At 41.4% G+C, this 19812-nt stretch overlaps 1 protein-coding gene across 6 annotated transcripts in view; it reads left to right on the top strand.

The window, feature by feature from the left end:
• The window catches only part of MAP2K4 (mitogen-activated protein kinase kinase 4), a 76463-nt gene that overhangs the window by 6084 nt on the left and 50567 nt on the right, over window positions 1-19812 (top strand). For 2 of the 6 annotated variants that reach the window (XM_088535934.1, XM_088535932.1), the window contains exons 2-3: window positions 5623-5655; window positions 18655-18757. In XM_088535934.1, the coding sequence (XP_088392060.1) occupies window positions 5623-5655; window positions 18655-18757 (136 nt within the window). Of the gene's footprint in view, window positions 1-5622; window positions 5656-18654; window positions 18758-19812 lie in introns of those variants that run through there. The other 4 variants (XM_088535936.1, XM_088535933.1, XM_088535937.1 and 1 more) reach the window with 2 other exon arrangements.

Genomic DNA, 19812 nt, shown 5'->3' with positions numbered 1-19812 from the left:
GTTGCTTGTCAAAACTGTGACCGTCCTGTGAAAGAAAGAGGAGTGTGTGTGAGGAAGCAGCAACAGTGATTGTGCACTTCCCAAAATGGAGTTTCTTGAAAAGGGACCACCAAAATTAAACTTATTCTACATGAGGGACTATGACCAAGGCATGCTATGGCTGCTTGACGTGAAAGTCTTGTGTAGCCATTGCCATCTCCCAGTGCTTCAAACAAATACAAACATCTTGCTTATATCTTCTAGCTGGGACATCATCACTGCTTTTGAAGCTGGCATCTTCCAGGAGGCCTCCCTTCCAGTGGGGAGGGTAGCTGTTGTAACCTGTGAAAGTTAGGGAAAAAACCCCACCAAAATCTATGCAAGAGAGAGAAAACCTGCTCCATGTGTTTGTGTCCTGCTCTGTCCGGCAGTGTGGGAAGCACGCAGCAGCAGATGTCCGTCCAGGTTTCATTGAAGTGATGTTTTCAAATAGGGTATCAAAAAAATCTCTGAACGAATGCACTTCTGGCATTCTCTCTAAGTTCCCAGATCTCTTATACCTTATTTGAAATACCCTACACTGTTCTCTAAAGATAAATGCCTCCTAGATACGTGCATTTCAGTTGCGTACTGAGACCACAGTATCCTTTTCAGGGAGGTAGTAGTTACTGGGCTGCAACAAATTATGGAGAAAACTAAGCAGAGTTTGTCAGTTGAACCTTTTCGTTGTGATTCTGAGATTGTCACATAGACTCTTTGGGCATGGGTCCTCCCTCGATATCATGGTCAAGAAGGGTTATTATAACTATCCACACAGGCTCCCTAATTAGGAAAAATGAACAAGAGTTTCAGTAATTTGTCTGTTAAGGCTGATCGTTTGTGATTGGGTCACAGCATCCCTTTTACACAAAGAAACCCAATTCCTGTAAAGGTGCCAAGGTGGGAGAATCTTCTGCTTCCCAGAGTATGGTGTTCCAGTAGTTCCTGTATTTTTAAGTAGATTTCTATTACATTTTGGGCAATTTGCGCTATTTTGCTGGCCGGGTAGCCCTTTTTCAGAAATCTTCCTGTGCAGTTACTGACCACATTAGTCTGTTTGCCTGGCAGCTCTACTTTCAGTGAGGCAAATCCTACACTGTATTATTCAAGTTTGTTGTTGTTCCCTGCATAGGGCCTCTGTTTGTCTTCTAGATCCTCAGGTTTCTTTTTAACGTTGCAGGCTGGTCTGGTTGCAGAAGAGACTTGTGAACAGTGGGTAGCTGACAGTGCAATGCCTGCTGAGCCCTGAAAACTCTTCCTTTTAAAAAGGTGTGTTGCTGAACCTGGTTTAATTACTGTGTGGTAGTTAACTCATGGTAAATCCCTAGTGAGAAACACTTTGTTTCTTCAGTTCATTTTGTAGTTAAGCTTGAATGCAGTGTCTCTTCTAGGCCTTGACAGTGGTATAGCTAATGCATGTCAGTTATCTGCCTATATATATGTGCCAGTCTTCAGTGATGTTGACACCTCTATTTGCAGAGTGCTTGAAAAAATTGCTGTGAGAATTGCCCCCTTCAATAGGCAACAGACTTGGATGTTTAGGGTGATTAGGTCAAAATGATTAATTATCAAAATGTGTAAGAAAGACTGTGTTCTGACTTAATTTGAAGGTGCTTAGGGGTTAAGTAGTTGCCTGCAAAGCATGAAATTGCAGGGAGGGTGCACTCAATTGCATTCTTCTGGGAAACAGTTGCAGGAAGGATTTGTGTAGCCTTGAAACCCCCTTTGCATTTTCTCAGTGTTCTTTTGGAGGTATAAACAAGACAAAATAATTTTTGCTGCGACTCTGGCATGTTTGGGAGCCCCTGCCCCACCTCGCGATCCCATTGAAAATTTGGCTCTGTCGTTAATCTCATGCTGATTCTCTTTGCTAGGTGAACTTGCTTTATAAACTGTGTATAAGAAGCTTGGAAAGCTGACACTGCAGGTGGCATGACACGTGGCAGCCCCTGTAAGGGATATGTGTTATGAGAAGCACAAGGTTCCCGTGTTAGGAGCTTCATATTGACTGTAAGGGCTCATAAAGTTAAACCTTTAATATAGACAGCCTTTTGTAAGTGGGATCTTGGGTATTTCAACCTCGCCTGTGTCTCAACATCAGCCCTGGAGGTTATGACCATCTGAGTTCACTTCAGCTTTGTCTTCATTGGATTTAAACAGAGAGGGACTGTAGCCAACAAAACTGCCTGCTTATATAGGAAAACAACAACACAGGTAGCGCGGTTGCTTTAATCTCTCGTAAGTCTGTCCTGCCCCTGGATGAGGTGGCTCCTTTGCTCCCATCAGCCCCAGCCTGGCTCCCCAATCTGCTCCTTTCTTGCTGCCTTCCCTCCAGCGAGCCGGGTCAGGAAACTGTTCCAGCTGAAAGTGAAGCTCAGGAAAATAAGTCAGTTGGCAGCTGGCTCAGCTCCCTGCTGCACAAACGCCAGTGCCAGCACAAGGAAGAGAACTGAGCACATGGTCAGAGCTGGATGTGGGGCAGTCCTGTTGGTGGTTAAACCAGTGTGGATGAATCACTGGGTGCTGCCTGATTCAACTGAATGGATCCAGAAGGTGGTTACTGTGGGAAGGGGCTTTGACCTGCCCATGGTTGCATGTTTCTGCCTTCTCCCTTGTTCAGACCATGCTGCTTATCTAAGTACCCCCAAAAGTGGCAGAGCTTCCCAAAGTGCTCTGCAGAGCTTCCTCCCAGCACTGCAGAGAGGGAGCAGACACAAATGTGCTGCTGGAGGTGGCACGGAGGAGAAAAAACACCTTTTCAGAGGTAGCTGCCTAGCTTTGGATTGGCCTGGCTGCCTCGCTTGTGGAACCATACCTGTGCACAGAAACACTGGGCAAATGGCTATCCTAAATGCTGTTCCTACTAAACTAATCTCAGCCAAAGTCAGTTCTTGTCTGTAAACAGACCCCTGTAGGGGGGAGACTTCAGACTTGAAAGCTTTCTGTAATATGCTTTTGTTGGTAGAGTTGTGACCTCTCCTTAGGTCATTCTGTTGCTTCAGTTGCCTTCTTTTATTAGCACCGCTGCATGTGTTTGTGCCTCCCTGTGGTTAAGCTGAAAGGTACAAATAAGACTTTTGTCAGGTGTCCTAGAATCAATTAAGTTTCTGTGCACAAAGTTTGAGAATTTTTCAAAAAAGACCAGACATCAATAAGCAAATGTCCTGTTAAGACTCTGCAGAGTCCATCGAGCCCCCTGGGTGCTGGCTCCGTGCTTGCATGGACCGTGCACAGGACATGTGTGTTGTTGGCCCACGTATGTCAGGAGCGACGGCTGATGCTGCCGAGCTCCTTCCAAGATGTGTGACCGGGACTTTCTCAACTTCGGCCCTCTTGGAGGGAACTCCGCTATGATTATTTATGAGGAAATACAACGTGATGTTGCCAAGCATCTACTCCCTGCCTGCTGCCCGGTTCTGCTTTGAAAGGAGCTAAATAGCACTTAACATGAATGTGTGCAATAACTTTGTGCTTAGCAGGGTAGGACACATTAACTTTTGTATGAGCATCAAGGGAGACAAAGAGTATGTATAGTGTACAAATTGCATATTTATTAGCCGCTAAATTGATTTCCTCCTGTCCAAATCAAAGCCTTTGTATCTGCCCTTTTCTGGAGGCAGTGCGAGCCCTTCTGAAAGCGCACGTCTTGCACTGATCATAGGGTGAGCACAGAATCCAAGCACCAAAAATTAGCCTGTGTTTTGAATAATTCATCCAATATTCTTTCTGAGATGCCCTTTGGCATAAAGAAGAGAGCAGATAGAGCTCAGCAGAGGAGTTGGCCTTTTTTATCAGTTTATGTCCAGGCTTTTCCTGTGGACCAAGAGGGTTTTATGGTTTGCTTTGGACCTGATTCTCTGGAAAAGGTTCTCTGAATTGAGTTAGCCATCGCTGTGCTTTTGGACTGGAGAGCAAAGTGTTTGTACTTTGAAGGGGTTTGTGGACAGAGATAAAACAGTTTCCTTTAAAAACACATGACTATGTTTCTTTGACCTGGGAGGGGTTATGGATTAAGATAAAAGCATCACATTTGGAAATCCCTTCTGGGGAATGATGGAACCATGTCTGAGTTCTCCTGTAACGACCAGTTCCCCTGCTGAATCAATGTCAGTGCAGGACCTGGTATCTTGCCAAACAGTTGGAAACCTTTTCCTGCCTTTGATGTCCTCTCCTGTCTTCCCTTTCCCCTCAGAAATGTGGCTTATGGAAAATCAGAAAGAGCTGTTTGAGGGGAAAACTGTGCAGGAGGATGACCTGAACTGCTTCATAGAGCTGGTCAAGGCTGGAAGCCCAGAGCCTGGAGTGGCCTTTCCTCTTTTCACAGCCTCATGCAGCTGTAGAGACTAAATACACCCCAAATGTTTTGTGCTGCTGGAAAGGTGTTACTGTCCAGAAAAAAGTTGGTGCATAATTAAATGTAGTCCTGCTGTTCAGAAGTGAACATGCTGCTTCAGGGTATGGGAGTTTAGTTCTTTCTTCAAAGGATTTTTTCCTCAGGGTAGTTCCTCATCCCGTGTAAACTGGAGTATTGGGAAGCTTGATTTAAAGCTGGTTTCCTTGCTGATACAAGGAAGAGTAGAGGACAACTCTCGCCTTTCTGAGAACTTCTGTTCTAATGTAGTCCAACTATTAGATCTAGAAAATACGACTCTACAGTACAAGAAGTGTGTATACAAGTTTATGCAAAGGAATTAGGAGAGATCTCTGACTTCAGTTGAAAGAAAAGGTGGTTAAAAGTAAAGGGTTGGAGACCCTAAAACAGCAGCTTGGCAATCGAATTCTTATTGCACTCAGGGTGCACATGCTGGGACAGGATTTGGGATTGTTTATGCTTCAAACTGGAAATTTTATTTGATTTGTTATTGCTGCTTTGTTCCTACCCTGCAGAAATAAACTGTAAATGATAAATGTGTGAACCCAGAGTATATTTTCAGACGTGTTCGAACTTTGCCATGGCTCCCATTTGTGCCCCCAAATAACTGCCCGTCTAGCTGGTACTTAATGTAGTTACTGCTCTTGTGAATTTTAGCTCATTGCCGTGAGAGATGACCACTATCTAGGTAAAGAAGTCTTTGGATAGAGAAGAGAGAAGGCTGGGGTATTAAAATGTACTATAATATGCTCCTTCTCAAACACCACTGATTTTCAGCACATGTAATGAAACCATTTGACTTTTGTGGGGACAAGAACAACCTCTTTGATCTTCAAAAGTGTTACCTGTTACCACAGAATTCTCATAATGAAACTGTTATATTCAAGTAATTTTACTACCAATTAGCAAGAAGTCCCAGAATAATTCCCATTCCAGTATTAACAACACTCCTTAATGTAAACTGATTTTCTCTTTACCTGATGGGTACAAGTACTGGTTGCCTTCCTGGTACATTGAACAGTGCAGTTGCCTGAGGCTGTTATGAATGAGGGATCCTGCAATGATGGGATTGTTCCATATTCAGCACAGGCTAAAAATTTATGTAATAAAGTAGATTTATTTATGATTTTAGAGTTAAATAATGAATGTTGAAACATAAAACATGATTCTTAATAGTTGTGCGATTCTTTGGCTTTCAGTGAATGAATAAGAACTTGTCTCTTTTGCTTTAGGCTTTCAGATAAACTTCTGTGAAAAGGCACAAAGTAAGCTACATATTTTTATAGTATTATCCTGCTTTTAAATCAATCTTGGTTCTGGGAATGTGTCCACTTTTTGTTCCAACTAACCAACTGTGGCAGTCCTACTTCTAAGAGAGCTTCCATTTTTCACAGTGCTGATAAAATAAAAACTAAATTAAGAGGTTTAAAAGGTCATTAATTGGAAAAAAAATGGCCTTTTGCCTTCTATTTGCCCCTAACAAATGAACAATGCTCTGGAAATACACAAGTGAACTAGACTTACAGCAAGGGTAGGAGATGTTGGAAATCTGCTCCCAGACAAATCGCTATGAAATGTGTTAGGTAAGATTTGGCAGTTTGATTTACAGTAGTTAAACCTTCTGCTAAATAAACTCCTGACTCTGTATGTACTCTTTCATTTAAAAAAAAAATGGAATTGAGGAATACCGTATGCTTATATACTCTAAAATTACTGAAAATTTTCCTCTTAACAGCTGGCAGCATTGCCACTGGATTCTATCAAGTTGTTTCTGTCCACTCTCCTCTGAGATGTTACAAGAGTATAGCGGGTTTTCAAACCAGTAAAAAGTTGACTGCTATTTCAGCTCAGGTTGATGCTGCAGAAGTTAACACTAAAATCTGCAGCAGGACACTAGATACTGCAGAACAATCTGTGATGACTAATGGAAGCTCTTTACAATTTTTTTTCTTTTTCTTTCATTGGCTTCTCATGCTCTCTGTTGCTCTGTCCTTCAGTCTAAGAACCCTTTGCAATAAGGCAAAAGCTTTATTAGAAGAAAAAGTAAAAGTTTGGACAGCAATTCTAGTCTGTGCTTGGATTTTTTGGCTGAATTGTAGAAAATTTTTGACTCTGCATTTCTTTCAATCTGCATTTAGATTGTTTTATTTGCACTTATTATGCATATGTGTTATGATAATTGGAATATTTAGGGAGATCATTGTTCCTGTTTTATTCATAGTTGGTGTTGTAGGGTTTTATCCCATGCAGTTAATGTGACCAGTGTTCCCAAACATTTCTTCTGAGGTGTTTACACATAGAAAATGCTTTGTTGTCCATAGCTTGACCAGAAGTTGTCTCTTTTAAAAAAAAGTGGCAAAGAGTTGCAATGCAGAGTGATTCCTGTGTCTCATAATATTTCCCTAAGAGAAGATTTGAAAACACCTATTTACCCTCTAATATTTTTCTGTTAATATACATATATACATGTTTAGGGAACTTAATGTATGAAGGAATGAGTTCAAATCTGTTTCAAATCTGTTGAGAGTTGAATTAGGCTTCTAGACCTTTCTAGTAAGTCCCTAAGACGGAGGATCCTGAAATGCAAGAGGTGATGGAAGAAAATCAGCCAAGCAGAAGGAGCAGTTGTCTGCTGGCGTTTGGCTGATGGAGATGTGTTAATGGCTCTGCAGGTTCAATTATGTGGTAGAGACGGAATTTGCTGCTGGGAGCAGCTGGCCTGTCATTTCTTATATAAATCTTGGCAAATTAAAAAGGCGGATTAATATTTACTTAGGACACCATCTTGCTCTTGTGTCAGTCTTTTTACAAATTCCCTGTTGCCCTGTGTGATCAAAACCCTGTAAATGCTTCTGTGGGGTGTTAGTTCCTTCCCCGCTAGTCCCTGGCACCTCAGGCTGGGATCGTTTTGTTGGGCATAGGTGGTCCCTGTGCTTTGGAGGAGCTGAAATCTGGAAAAAAAAAAAAGAAAGAAAAAAATTTCATCAGAAAAGGCATTTCAGCACAAAATAAGCTTTGCCTTTCGCAGTGTTCTGGACAGTGTTTAGGTGCTCCAAAAGTCATCAGCAATAGATAGCCCCGAGGCAGCCTGGTAGCAGGATCTCAGGTGGAGGAGATTGTCACGGGTTTGTCACTTTGCCCACTGCAGAAGATGGCAACTTCTGAGGATTAAGCATCGAATAACTAGCGTGTCATTTCTGAACAACATATTTTGTTAAATACATTGACTATCTAATAGCTTAGGAAGAAAAAATCTCAACCGTTTTGTCAGTGGATTTCCAGCAAAAGCCGACTTTGATGTTGAATGTTTTCCATTAAAAACGCTGTTGCCTGTTACCCAGTGACAGTTTGTTCATTTGAATTAGCCCCGATATGTATTTTATTTGCATTTTTCTCCTAGCACTGGTTTAAAAATGTTAGCGGAGTATTAGCGGATTTTCCGCATGTTATACATAAATGTCACATTTATTTAGAATGAAAGGGTAATGAGGGCATTAATGTATTTATGAATTCCCTTACCTACTTAAAGGCCTTTTGTCTTACAGGCAAAGTTTTAGGAAGTGTTTACCAGCTTCTGATGAGAATGACAGGAGATTTTCCTTTTTGTTGTTGTTCTTTTTATTTTTCTTTTTAAGTCTGCAATCGATGCTCTGTAAGTGTTAGATAAACTGGTGGAGCTTGCAGTGTGCTGGCATGATCGAGTTTCATCTGATACTAAATTAAATATATCTGCTTCTCCTCCTGACTCCGCTTTCTCCAGAGAAGCAATGATTTCTATTGCAGACCTCCTTTCTTTTTTGTTTTTTATAACCAGGAAAAACCAATCTAACCTTTTTATCTGAAGATGTTTCTTCACACTGAGAATTGAACAGGCTGTTGCTGTTCTTCATATGCAAAGATCAAAGATGTGCAGCGCAGGGGGTTGTTTTGCAGATTCTCTTTTTGTTATAAATGAAAGTAAAAGAGACTACTACATTTCAGTTGTAAGGCATTGAGAAGTGGCACTATGTGATCTACAATTTTCTTGTGGAAAAAGAATAGTGAATATCTCTATTCCTTTCCCTTTCCAAATAATCTGGCAAAATTGCATGTTTCCAATGAGGGATATTGATTTTCTGTTGGACGGTAGTTGAGAGACCAAAGTACTAAACAGTCATTTTATTAATAAAGTATTTAATGAGGGCAGGAAAAAGGTTGCAATGTGATCTACTTCCTGCTCCCATAAAAAGAAAGCACTTTTTTTTTTCCTCCCTCTGCAGTTTCTGCTGTGTGCAGTAGTTGCAAGTAACTGAGTGCAAAACTAAACCTTGCATGGCAAAAACTGTGTAGCTAGTTTAAATCCATTTCTATTTCTCTTTTCCGTGGCATTTTTTGCAAAGGTGGTACACGTAGCGTAATCAAATGCCCCGTAACTGAGTAGCTGGAGTCTGCTCGTGCGCAGCACCAAGACCTTTGCAGATCCCACCTCGTTTTCCTTGCTGTCCAGCTATGAAAGTTTCAGTAGGAAGGGGCACAGAGTATTCTTATAGCTATCTTTTTTTTTTTCTCATTTATTGTTATTTGTCAATAAGTCTATATATTGTAAGAAAAAACACCTAAGACTACAATAGACAAGAACGTAACCAGAGCCTATTTTTCTTTTTTTTTTTCCGTACTTTTTTCCCCCCTGTTTCTTTAGTGGATGCAAATGTTAAACCTATTGGAAGCGCATTTTCCAAACTTCAATACTAAGGAAGTTTCCCCATGTAGTTTTACTTCTTCTGCTAAAAACCTGAGGCATTCAGGTAACATTACAGGAATATTCTGTGTTTTCTAGGGTAGCTCTGTCAGTGCTTGGTTGCTGCATAAGTTTATATTATTATTCTTATTTTAATACTGTGTGTTTCCGATCACACATTAGAAATGTGTGATCGGAACATACTGTACTTTCATAGCAGCCAAATTTCTGCTTTTATCGTGAGCTTCTTTCTCAGGTTTTGTTTTGATAATTAATCAACTTGTGTGTCTTTTCCTGCTGTGGAACAGGCTCACTAATCTTTCAGGATGGATATTCAGTATGTAAAGGGTTTGATACAGAGTGGGCTTCAAGGGGCCCTTGAGACTGAAATACGAAATCAGACTCAATGTTGCTCAAAAGGATATTCTTCAAAGCATGCACATCGTGCAGTATTCTGCATATCTTGGACTTGATGGGGCATATTTAGGAGGTTTAATGGAAAGCATATATGTTATTCAAGAGGCTTCTGAATAAAAGATGAGCTGCTCTCAAGAAAGTGAAGGATAAAGGAAAGGATTGTAGCTTCTGGCCAAGCAACGAGTCAATGAGGATGTATTTTCAAAGGGGCAGGTTCTTCCTCTTGCAGGTGAAATTCGCTTTTATACTTGGATTGTAGAGGAAAAGATCAGGTACTTGATTCTAACAGACTGATTTGAGTCATAATTTAGAGAGGTTGATCCCTTTGATGACAAGAAGCCAGAACATGGGTTTAATGATTTGAGGGGGAAAAGGCTATTCTTCTAGTTTTCATATGTATCTTTCTTCCTGTAAATGAAGAAAGATGCAGCTGTAACAGAGGCATTTGTTATAAGATATTCCCAATACATACTTACTTTACCTATATATATATGAACAGATTTTCAGGATACTGACTTTTGTTTCCCCCATCAAAGATGTTAAATCCTGATGTTAATTAAAATGGGCTTAAAGACTACATTAGTCCAGAGGTTTCCAGTAGATGGAAGTGAACCCTTCAGGGGTTACTGGGCTTTTTGGGAGGTTTAATTGACTGCATTTGTAAGGGAATGACACTGGGAGAGCTTGGGAAGCATCGCTTTGGATGAGACACAAAATGCTGCTTTCTGTTAGTAAACTTCAGTCACTGATTCAGTTCTTCAATGGTTTGAACACAAAATTGGTGGAGCCTGTGATTTTAGGAAGATAGGGAACCACTGCAGTTGTGTTTTTTCAGGGAGGTTAAATTCGCTATTTACTGTAATACATATTTAAAACTATTAGTATTTTCAGTTAAGCAACTTCTTGTTCAAAAGTGCCAGCAGTAACTAGGAGTATATATTTTGAAGGGAAAAATAACACTTTGAAGCATAATATAGCTCAACTGTAAAGAATAACAGGCACAAAAGCTGAAAAGGTAGCTAGAGGTGAAGCATGCAGAGTATCTGCGGGATGTCTCATGCCTAGAGGACCACTCGAAAACTTTGAAACAGGAGACCCTCATTGTAGAGTGTCTTGGGGTTTCTCAAGTGGCAGCAGAATGAAACCCATGTGATCCTTACTGTTTTTCTTTCTGCCTCTCGTTTTGAAAGGAGCTTTAGCCATTTTATTCAGGCTGTTTTCAGAGGAACAAGAGCATCGACGGAGGCTCTGGAGCTGGCCTCCCTCTCGGCACTGAGCGGGGCAGTGCTCATGGCACAGGATGTGCGGGTAGCTGGAGTCAGGCTGGCTTCTCCTCGTTGTGTACGTGGATCCTCAAAGGGCCTTTCACATTCCTCGTTCCACTGTTCAGTGTTTTAGTGTTAGTGGAGCATGTTGCTCTTTTGAAGAATTGGTTTTAAAATTTTGCTTTCATTTTCAAGGGCTTCATCTCTTTCCTTGGGAGATTGTTCAAAATATGTCATGCCACAGGATTTTCCTGTCTCCTATCACTGCTGATTATTTTCTTGTATCAGCTCCCACTTTGGTATTTACACAGTTCCAGTAAGTTATTCTATTTATTATTCATTTGACAAACAGCAGAGACATTTAATTCTTTAATCTGTCTTCCTGCAAATCACCTCCAGCCTTATGATCGTCTTTATTCTTTGAACACCATCCAGTCACCATCCAGTTTGGTAACACAGTGACCAGAAGTGATTTAAGAATTCCATGCATTCCTTGAGGCAATCAAAACAGCTTATTAGTGGCTAACTGGAAATTTAGGAAGCTATTGGGCAGGATTATTCTAAAAGAAAGGGTTCAAGGTTTGCCGCAGTAAGTATGAGGTCTCAGTGACACTGGCTGCTTTTTCTACGAGTGTCCAAAAGAAAGGAACAAGAATAACAGGTTGAATCTGCATCTCCAGGTAGTTCTCTGTCCATCCCAGGAGTGCAAAAATGTTGTCATACTATGGAGAGAGTACAAAAATGCCAGCTGATAAATATCCTCCAGCATCTGAGGTTATGGTAGCGGCCTGTGGTTGTCCTATTGGAGGCAATTGCAGGTTATCTGCAAGGTTTTGAGAGCTCTGACCATCTTTGTTGCTGTATCCAGCAGTCAGCTTGAGGGTCATATGAGATACTGGCTACCAGGGTGAGTTCTGTCCTTCCAGAAGCGTAGTACAGAAATAGAGCAGCAAGATTTACTACTAACATTCAGTTGTTTTGACAGCTGAATGAAAATTTAGGGAAAAATGCCAGTGTTGTGCGTGTTTCTGAAGACTTTTTGGTGCTGCAGTTCTATTAAAACTGCAAATTTGGTTGCAGTAACAATGTCTGTCTCTTGGGTTTCCCTACATGTGTCAGCAGTGTAAAACATATGGATTCCTCCTATATTTTTTCTTTTTTCAGTACGTTAGTAAGGAAGACTTCAGAAGGCACCATAAAAAATAGTAATTCCATCACTAAGGTAAACAGATTCAGTTGCTTCCCCCAAAGGTAATTGTGTCTTAAAATGGAAGAGCCCTCGCACTGGTTTGTGCTGCTCTTCCTGAGAGCTGGTCAGCCGATCAGTGGCCGGTCCGAGGTATTTCACAGCTAGCGGGATGGAGACCGTGATTGACACTGCCACTTTTCTGGCATAAGGTAACTAGAGAGATGGTGGAAACATACTTGTTGCTTTATCTAAAGAAACCAAATCCTTTCCGTTGACCTTGAGCAAGGGCCTCAAGGGCAGATTTTTTTAAATTAACATTTAATCTAACTCTGTGCTCTTAACATTATATTCATCTCTCTATATATGTATATATTACTGTATATATGTATCGCCCAGTTCTCTTCCCCACAGGATAAATTCTTGCTATGCCATTTTATGATGAAAAAGTACCTGGCATGGTCTTCTGCAGAATGGCTCCAGGTGCCTCACAGTAAATTTCCCTGAGGAACATCACCATTTCCTTCTGACAGCTGCTCGAGTACAGTCTTTACAGGCTTATGCTGTAGCAGAAGGAAATGCAAAGTTGCCTCATGAAAAATGTTCAACATTTGCATCTTAAACAAAGCACTTCTTTGAGAGCATCCCCGTTTTCACAGCCACCTGGTCTGGCACTGCCTCCAAATGTAGGCTGGCTGAACAGGGCTTTCCAAGTTGTCTCCTACAGGGTTTTGCCAAACTCGTTGTTTGACTAAGGAATGATATTTCCATCTAGAAATTTCCCAATTTCCAGTTTCTTTGGAAATTTGCCTTCTAAAATAACTGTTTGGCTCTATCCAGCTGGCAAAGAACTGCTCCTCATGGCCTGATATGGACACAGTTGGGCACATTGGTACAAACAGCTATAATCAGCCCAGAACGCTTGCCCAGGTCACAGGTTTAAGCTCTTTTACTGCAGCTCATCTGCTCCCAAGACTCAAATAGTTTTGACCCTGTTTATGGCTATTCATACGAATGATATTTCTGTGTAGGGCAGCATCAGGGATAAAAAATGCTAAAGGTTAATGGTGGATTTTAGAGATTTGAAGGACTTCGCTCTCAGATCTTTGCTGCTGGGGAATTTTCAGTCTGAGAGAACTAATCTTAATCTGATTGGAATTTCTTGCACTTGAAGCCTAACCTACTTTAGACAGGCTTCCTGGGAAGGTATTTATAGAAGCTGTTGCAAGTGCTGTTGGATGTGGCATAAAACATATATTGCAAGCTGTGTAGGTGAATGAATGCTGGTGCTGAGAGCATCTCTGCAACTCTTAGCTATCCCTCATGGTTAAATTACCAAAGGGTATTTGGTAAGGTATTACTCGGGAGAAAAGTTATATTGCTTATTGCTTTCATGACATGAGAAGGTAACAACTAAGAGCTGTTCTGGAATCCTGGCTGATCTGGCCTCTTTTTTGAACTCTTAAGTGAAAACATGCTTGGAGTTGTAAATGAATTATGGATAAACCCTGTTTCTAATGAAATGACTTCTAAAAATGAACATGCCTAGTATGTTTCTGGAGCAGATCTTCAGCTGAATTCTGACTCAGAGGTTATTGTAAATCAAAGGTTCTCTTTCTCTAACATGTGCATTAAAGGGGCAATACATGTCAGTAGACTGCAGAAGACATAGTGAAAATGTTTGTGCTATTACTTTTGAAAAGTAGGTTTCTTTTATAGAATCATAGAATCATTATGGCTGGAAAAGACCTTTAAGGTCATCAAGACCAAGTCCCCTTTCCTTTTCTTACAGTTCTTAGAGCTATTAACAGAATCTTCACTTTCATTCAGACTCCCAAATTAACTTACTCTATGTACTGAGTTTCTTCACGTTTTGGTTCAAAATAGTTGTTATCTTGAAAATTTTAATTCAATATGCCTTGAGGTTAAGGCTGGAAGCCTACCTTGCTTGGATGTTAGTAGTGCTGATTTTGGAGTACATCCATCATCAAGATTGGAAGGGAAGGAAATATAGCTGGAGGACTGTAGCTGGGAAGAGTTTATAGGAAGGTAGAACTGTGCTAGCAGCACTAGAGATAATGAGCAGTGAATTTCTTATGTATCAGCAAATCGGCAACATCAGGGTTACAACTCTGAATGTGGATGAATGTTCCTCTTATGTCTGTACATTAAAGCCTATGTTTTGTTTGTGGACAAGATCTGACAATTTGGACAGCAAGAGTTGTTGGTTGGTCAAGCCACTGCTGCTGTCATGCAGTGGCCTGTTGCTAAAACAGCCTCTTTTTATAAGTAGGAAAACAAGAAAACTGTTATTTTATGAGTACAGTGATTTGAGGCAAGGAAGGCTGTAATTTTATGAATGTAAAATTATTTACCATCAAAAAGCTATTTGTCAGTCTTTTTTTTAGTCCAAGGGCAGCATTTGAAGCTTAAGCTTCCTATCTGAAATCCTTGATTTCAAAAGGCTGCCAGAGATGACAACTTGTTTTGATTCCCTCTGCCTCCTCGTTCGTTTTGTTGTGTTGTTGCAGGTGCCGTTTCATTTACAGTGTGTGTTTCCGCATGGCTTGTGCTAGACGGGAATTCCCGGCATTCCTCAGGATACGTTTCTTTACTACATGTCTTGTTCATCACTTGAGCAAAAAGAAGCCATTCTATTTCTGTCCCAGGGATAAATCCTGTTATTTATGTATTTCTGAGAAATCTAGATCTATGTGGAGGAATTATGATATTGAAACTATTAGTGGAAGACTGTTGAGACAGAAGTCAATAGATTGGAGTTTAACTTGGACAGAAAGTGTTCTGGTACAGTTTGAAAACAGAGGGAGACTTGATATTAAAAGTCTTTGGGACTTTTCAACTGTGGAAAGAATAGGGGAAGCTTTTGAGAAGAAGAGATTTTATTGGTAGGCATTTTGTCACTTAAAATATTGTGCCACTTCAAGGACAAGCATTCTATTAACTTGTGTAAATGTTGTAGTTAGAAATGGAAAATCTTATGCCACTGTACTATTGCCCTTCAAAGAGAGGGATAGTGTTTCAGGCATGTGAATAAAACAAACCTACAAGAATGATGAAAGCTGTAAATCATCGGACCTCGTCGGAGAGCAGAATTTGTGCAGCCGTAACAGGAAAAGTGACTAAGGGGTTGAATAACCATTATCTGCAAGTACCTGCCAAGAGGAGCTAACACCCACGCACGTCGACACAACGGCAGGGGCAGGACCGAGAAAGAAAAAATAAGGAGGGGAAGGTTTTAGGAATGCATTCTGAGACTAGGAAGTATCCGAAATCCCTCACAGGAGGGAATTCAGTGTTTGTGCTTTGCCCTAAGAAGGGAGACGCTGTCAAGGGTGTTGTTGGAAGAGATGAGTTGGGTGCTGGTGCGGGGCTGGGGCTGCTCACGGGGGCCCCTGCCAGGAAATCGCTGTTTCCTCTCCGGTGTCAGAGCTGCCCCGTGCTGGGAGCTCCGGAGGAAAGCGGCAGGACTTGCCAAGAGACAGGTGCGAGATGTAAATTATTCTGCTTCTCTGTTGGCTCAGAGACCCGTTAGTGTTATCTGGGTATTCCTGTTGTTCCCACAAATGTCTGATCTTTAAGAATATTCCTAGGTGATTGGCCTCGAAGGTGTGGGGAGGTAATGAGTCCTGCCATTTCATTACACAGGATATGGTAGACTTGATTTTGCCACCTTGCTGGTGCTGGTCAACTCCTTTGTTTCTGGATTATACATGAGAGAGGACTGATCTCCCACGTTTTGTTTAAGTGATTCCCCACTAGTTCACTGGGCTCGTGTTTACCACTGCGCTTAGAAACTCTTCTCTCTGATATTTGCACAAGAGACCTATCTTGCTCCTTTGGGTGTGTTGCTGTAAATGCATGATTGGCACCTCTCAGCTGGTGGATGCCAGGGATGCAAGGAAGAAGGAATGGAGATCAGGACATGTGGATAGGCAAGTATTTAAAGAAGAAAGAAATGTTAAAAACACCTGGCATTCTTTGGAAGGTCACGTTGTTGCTCTCTCCATCCAGAGGTATTTGGCTTTCACTGTCTACATGGGACTTCAGCTGCATTGCCTGCTCTGGAAGGCTTTGGAGTGACAAAGTCATAGTAGTAGCTGCGACTTGATTGTCCTGCTTAGAAATATGACAGTATTAAGTTTATAAATGCCCTCCTCTGTGTTATTTGTGAGGTTAAGTTGGTTTTGTAGATCAGTAGATCAGGTGTTTTCTGGGCTACAGAATATTGGACAGATGTAGTTAAATGGTTAGTTTGGGCATTCCTTCACTTTCTAACATAAGAGCAAAAGAAATTACGTTTTTAGAGTGGGTTTAATAAAAGGCAAAATAAGAGGATGCTGTGAAAGGCAAAATAAACCAAATCAGAGCAGCTCTCAGACCAAAAGTGATATTTATCCATATTCTGACAAAGACATCTCTATTTTTACTCTGGAAAGGAGAGAGCCATTTAGTGCTTGTCTAGTTGCAGTCTTCTCAGGAAGGGACCTTTGGAGATTGTCTGTTGGTTGTCTCCTTAGAGTTCTGCAGCGTAGACCCGACTGTATCATCTCTGCAGGGGCAGTGTGACCAAGAAAAATGCATCAGGAATGGAATTTGACCCCCTAACCCTCTATTTTGTGACACTGGGCTCCTTAGTAGAGCAGTCCTCACCCCAACCAGCTGTGGGCTTTAAGTTAGATACCCTTTACTTTCAGGCGATGGGTTTTTCTTCTGCACCTTTACTCATGATGAAAAGCCCAGTGTGAACGACTCTGTGGCAAATCTGTCTGTGAATTGATACCTAAAAATGGTGATCTGTAGTTTACTCTAGGTGATTGAGAAAGTTATTGCTAAATGGTTTCACACTACTGGGTTTTGGTCAAGTTTCTTTCTTGGCATTCATGGGTGACTTTATTAAAAAAGAGAGAGAAAAATAAAGGCAAGTGCGTATGGGTATTTCCACAGCAATTGCTCTATCACAGTGGGATCATAGCTGAAAGTATGCATCAGTAATTTAAAAGTAGAAGATATTATACAAGAAATACATAATCAGCTCTAAGTGAAAACCAGATACCCACAAAGGTCAGACTGGCACTGCAGAAATTCCGGTGTTTTAGGTGCGGTAACACAGGTAGCTGTAACTGTGTCCTGCAGTTGGTGCTGGAAGGCAGAATTTAAATCAAATATATTCTAACCTGTCTTGTAACATCTAGTTAATATAAATGGGAATTGCAACCATGTAGGAGCCCTGGTTGGGGGTGTGTGAACATCGGGTGGTCTCAACATCGCGGTGCTGTTGCCTTGACTTGCATTTCAGACTGCACTGCGCTTAAATGTCTTTTGCCTACATCCTTCGTTTGAAGTTTTCTAGCTTTATCATGTTGGTTTTAGATGAATGGCACCATCCTTGTAATACTTCGTGCTCTGAATTTGCTGTTCAGCACTTTCACATGTAATGAGTTCTATTTTTTCTCTTTTTTTTTTGCTTTTGGAGCTACTAAAACCACACATACAAGGGAGAAGAATATTACAGAAGCTGATGGGCGCTTTTGCACAGGGCTTTTGCTCTAAAGTTCTTTTTCAGGCCAAGAAGCCTGTGGTATAGCGAATTCTGACATCTGTTTTACAAGCGTGAGTAGAAGCAGGGTGTTGGGATTCAAGGTATTATGGCCACTGCCTCCTGGGCTGGGAGGTGGCGGGACGAACCTTTTAAATGAACAGTGAAGGGTTAAGGCTTCCACCCACCGAGTCACAAATCTGGGCTGAGCCCTGCTCACCCTGAGGGGGTTTCAGTCTCCTGTTCCTGTTTCTAGACCACTCAGGGGGCAGGAATGCAAGTTTGCTGTGGCAGAACAGGGATAAGAAAGGGTCTCTGGAGGCCTTTGGGAGGTCGGGAGGTACGTCCCTCACACAGGTGTGAGGTACGTCCCTCACACAGGTGTGACCCTATGTGGCCTGTCAGAGTGTGCGCTCGGCCTTGGTTTTAGGCTTCCTTGTTTTTAGGCTGGTTCCCCCCGCTTTAAGTCTTTCTTGTTGAACTACAGAGCAGAGCTTTCTCTCCCGGCTTGGCTCAGGGATCTGCTTTGGCAGCAGAAGGGTTCAGTAGATCTCTGCTGTCCTAGCTGAAGCCTGGTTACGTCTATTTGCTGTTTGGCTGAGGAGGGTCAAGCCAACACTTGACATGCAGTGGCTGCCCTTCCCTCCTTAACGAAATCTCCGTTGTTTCTGGGTTTGTTTGACATGTCTGTGCTGAAGAGGTTGGCCACCTTTGGTGCAACAGGATGAAGCTCTCGGCTTGCCAGGGAATGCCATGTTCCAAGGAATGAGTGTGCGTGGAGGGGCATGGGATGGAGGGGCACCGAGGGTCACGGTAGCTGGTAGCCAACGCGTGGCATTCCCTGCATTCCCATTGTCCAAGAATGGATTTTGAACAACTCTAAGTAACCTACCAACCTGGTACAGCGAGATCAAGGAGGCCCTTGGGATGAGAACTGACTCCATTTCTCTGTTCCTGTTTTTCTCACAGCAGTTATTATTTGTTAACGTTGTGGTAAAACACATTTGCCTTTCCTTACAGTGTGTTTATTTACTTATTCTTTTCCTGCTTATTTCTGGGTGCTCTTACAAAATAATATTTTGTTGCTGACAAAAAGTTTACTTTATGTTCATTGTCTCCCAGGTAAACGCAAAGCGCTGAAGTTAAATTTTGCAAATCCACCTTTCAAGTCCACAGCAAGATTTACTCTAAATACTTCTGGAGTTCCTTTCCAAAATCCACACATGTGAGTATAAAGCCAAAGGCACATATAGTGGAACATCTTTGAAATTATTTAGCCAACACAGTGTTATTTTAAAAGCAGTCTAATTTCTTCAGGTGTCTGTAGGTTGTTCAAGTTATGAGGTTTGAATCACTGTAAAAGAATTTTTGTGATTTCCTCCCCCTCCCCCCCAACACACGCTTTTTTCAGAATGAAAAAAGGTTAAGTTTGGGATCATCTGTTTTACACTGGAGCTACTGTCTTCCAGAATTATTTAATTTTAGCTGAATTGTAGCTAGTAATGCAAGTTATGCCTATAATTAATTTCTGGACTTATTCACTGTCATTTTCCTGTCTCTTTATTCAGTGCTTATTACTTTTCATTAGAGAGAAGATCTTATTTCTGTGTTACTTGTGAAAGACATAACTGTGATAGAATCTTTAGCACTTAAATAAAGAAGGAGGAACTGAGGGATATAAAACCACCAAAATGGAGATTTGAGGGAGTTATGCAGTGATTAGTCCTCACCAAATTTTCAGGATAGATAGTTACGACGCATCCCTGTCTAAAGTTTGAATACACGTGTGGCACAGAGCTGTTCCTGACATTAATAAATAATGATAATACTTTGTCACAGAAAATATTAGCTTTGTATCCTCAGATCCACCAATCTAGATTGATGGGTTACCCACCCACAGCCTGAACATTTGGCAGAACCCAAATAACATGCAAAGATAGACCAGATTTTTCCCTGTTAGATTCCCTACTGGGTCTCAAGAGTTTTGTCAATGGCAAATCTCAAAGTGCACGTGAAACTTTCCTGCTGCCTGGACTCTTCAGGGGTGACCTTGGTTATAGCGTGCTTCTGCTTTGCTGTGCATGTTGCTGCCTCTCTCCTTTTGCTGAGTTCCTTCTGCTTCCCCAGGATATACTCTCTATGGTCTGTTTCTATTTCTGGTAGCTTCTTTCATGCTGAAGATTTTCAAGCAAGCTTTTACTGTGTTAGAAATATGTTTCTGGTAATTAAAAATAAAGATTTTTACATGACTACTTTAGAAGATTACTCTTACCACCTCCA

The sequence above is a fragment of the Tinamus guttatus genome, unplaced genomic scaffold, assembly GCF_059628265.1.
Source record: "Tinamus guttatus ecotype Peru unplaced genomic scaffold, ASM5962826v1 Tinamus_guttatus_pri_ptg000649l, whole genome shotgun sequence".
Taxonomy (NCBI): Eukaryota; Metazoa; Chordata; class Aves; order Tinamiformes; family Tinamidae; genus Tinamus; species Tinamus guttatus.
Note: the sequence above shows the minus strand (reverse complement) of the source record. Positions and strands in the feature narration are given on the sequence as shown.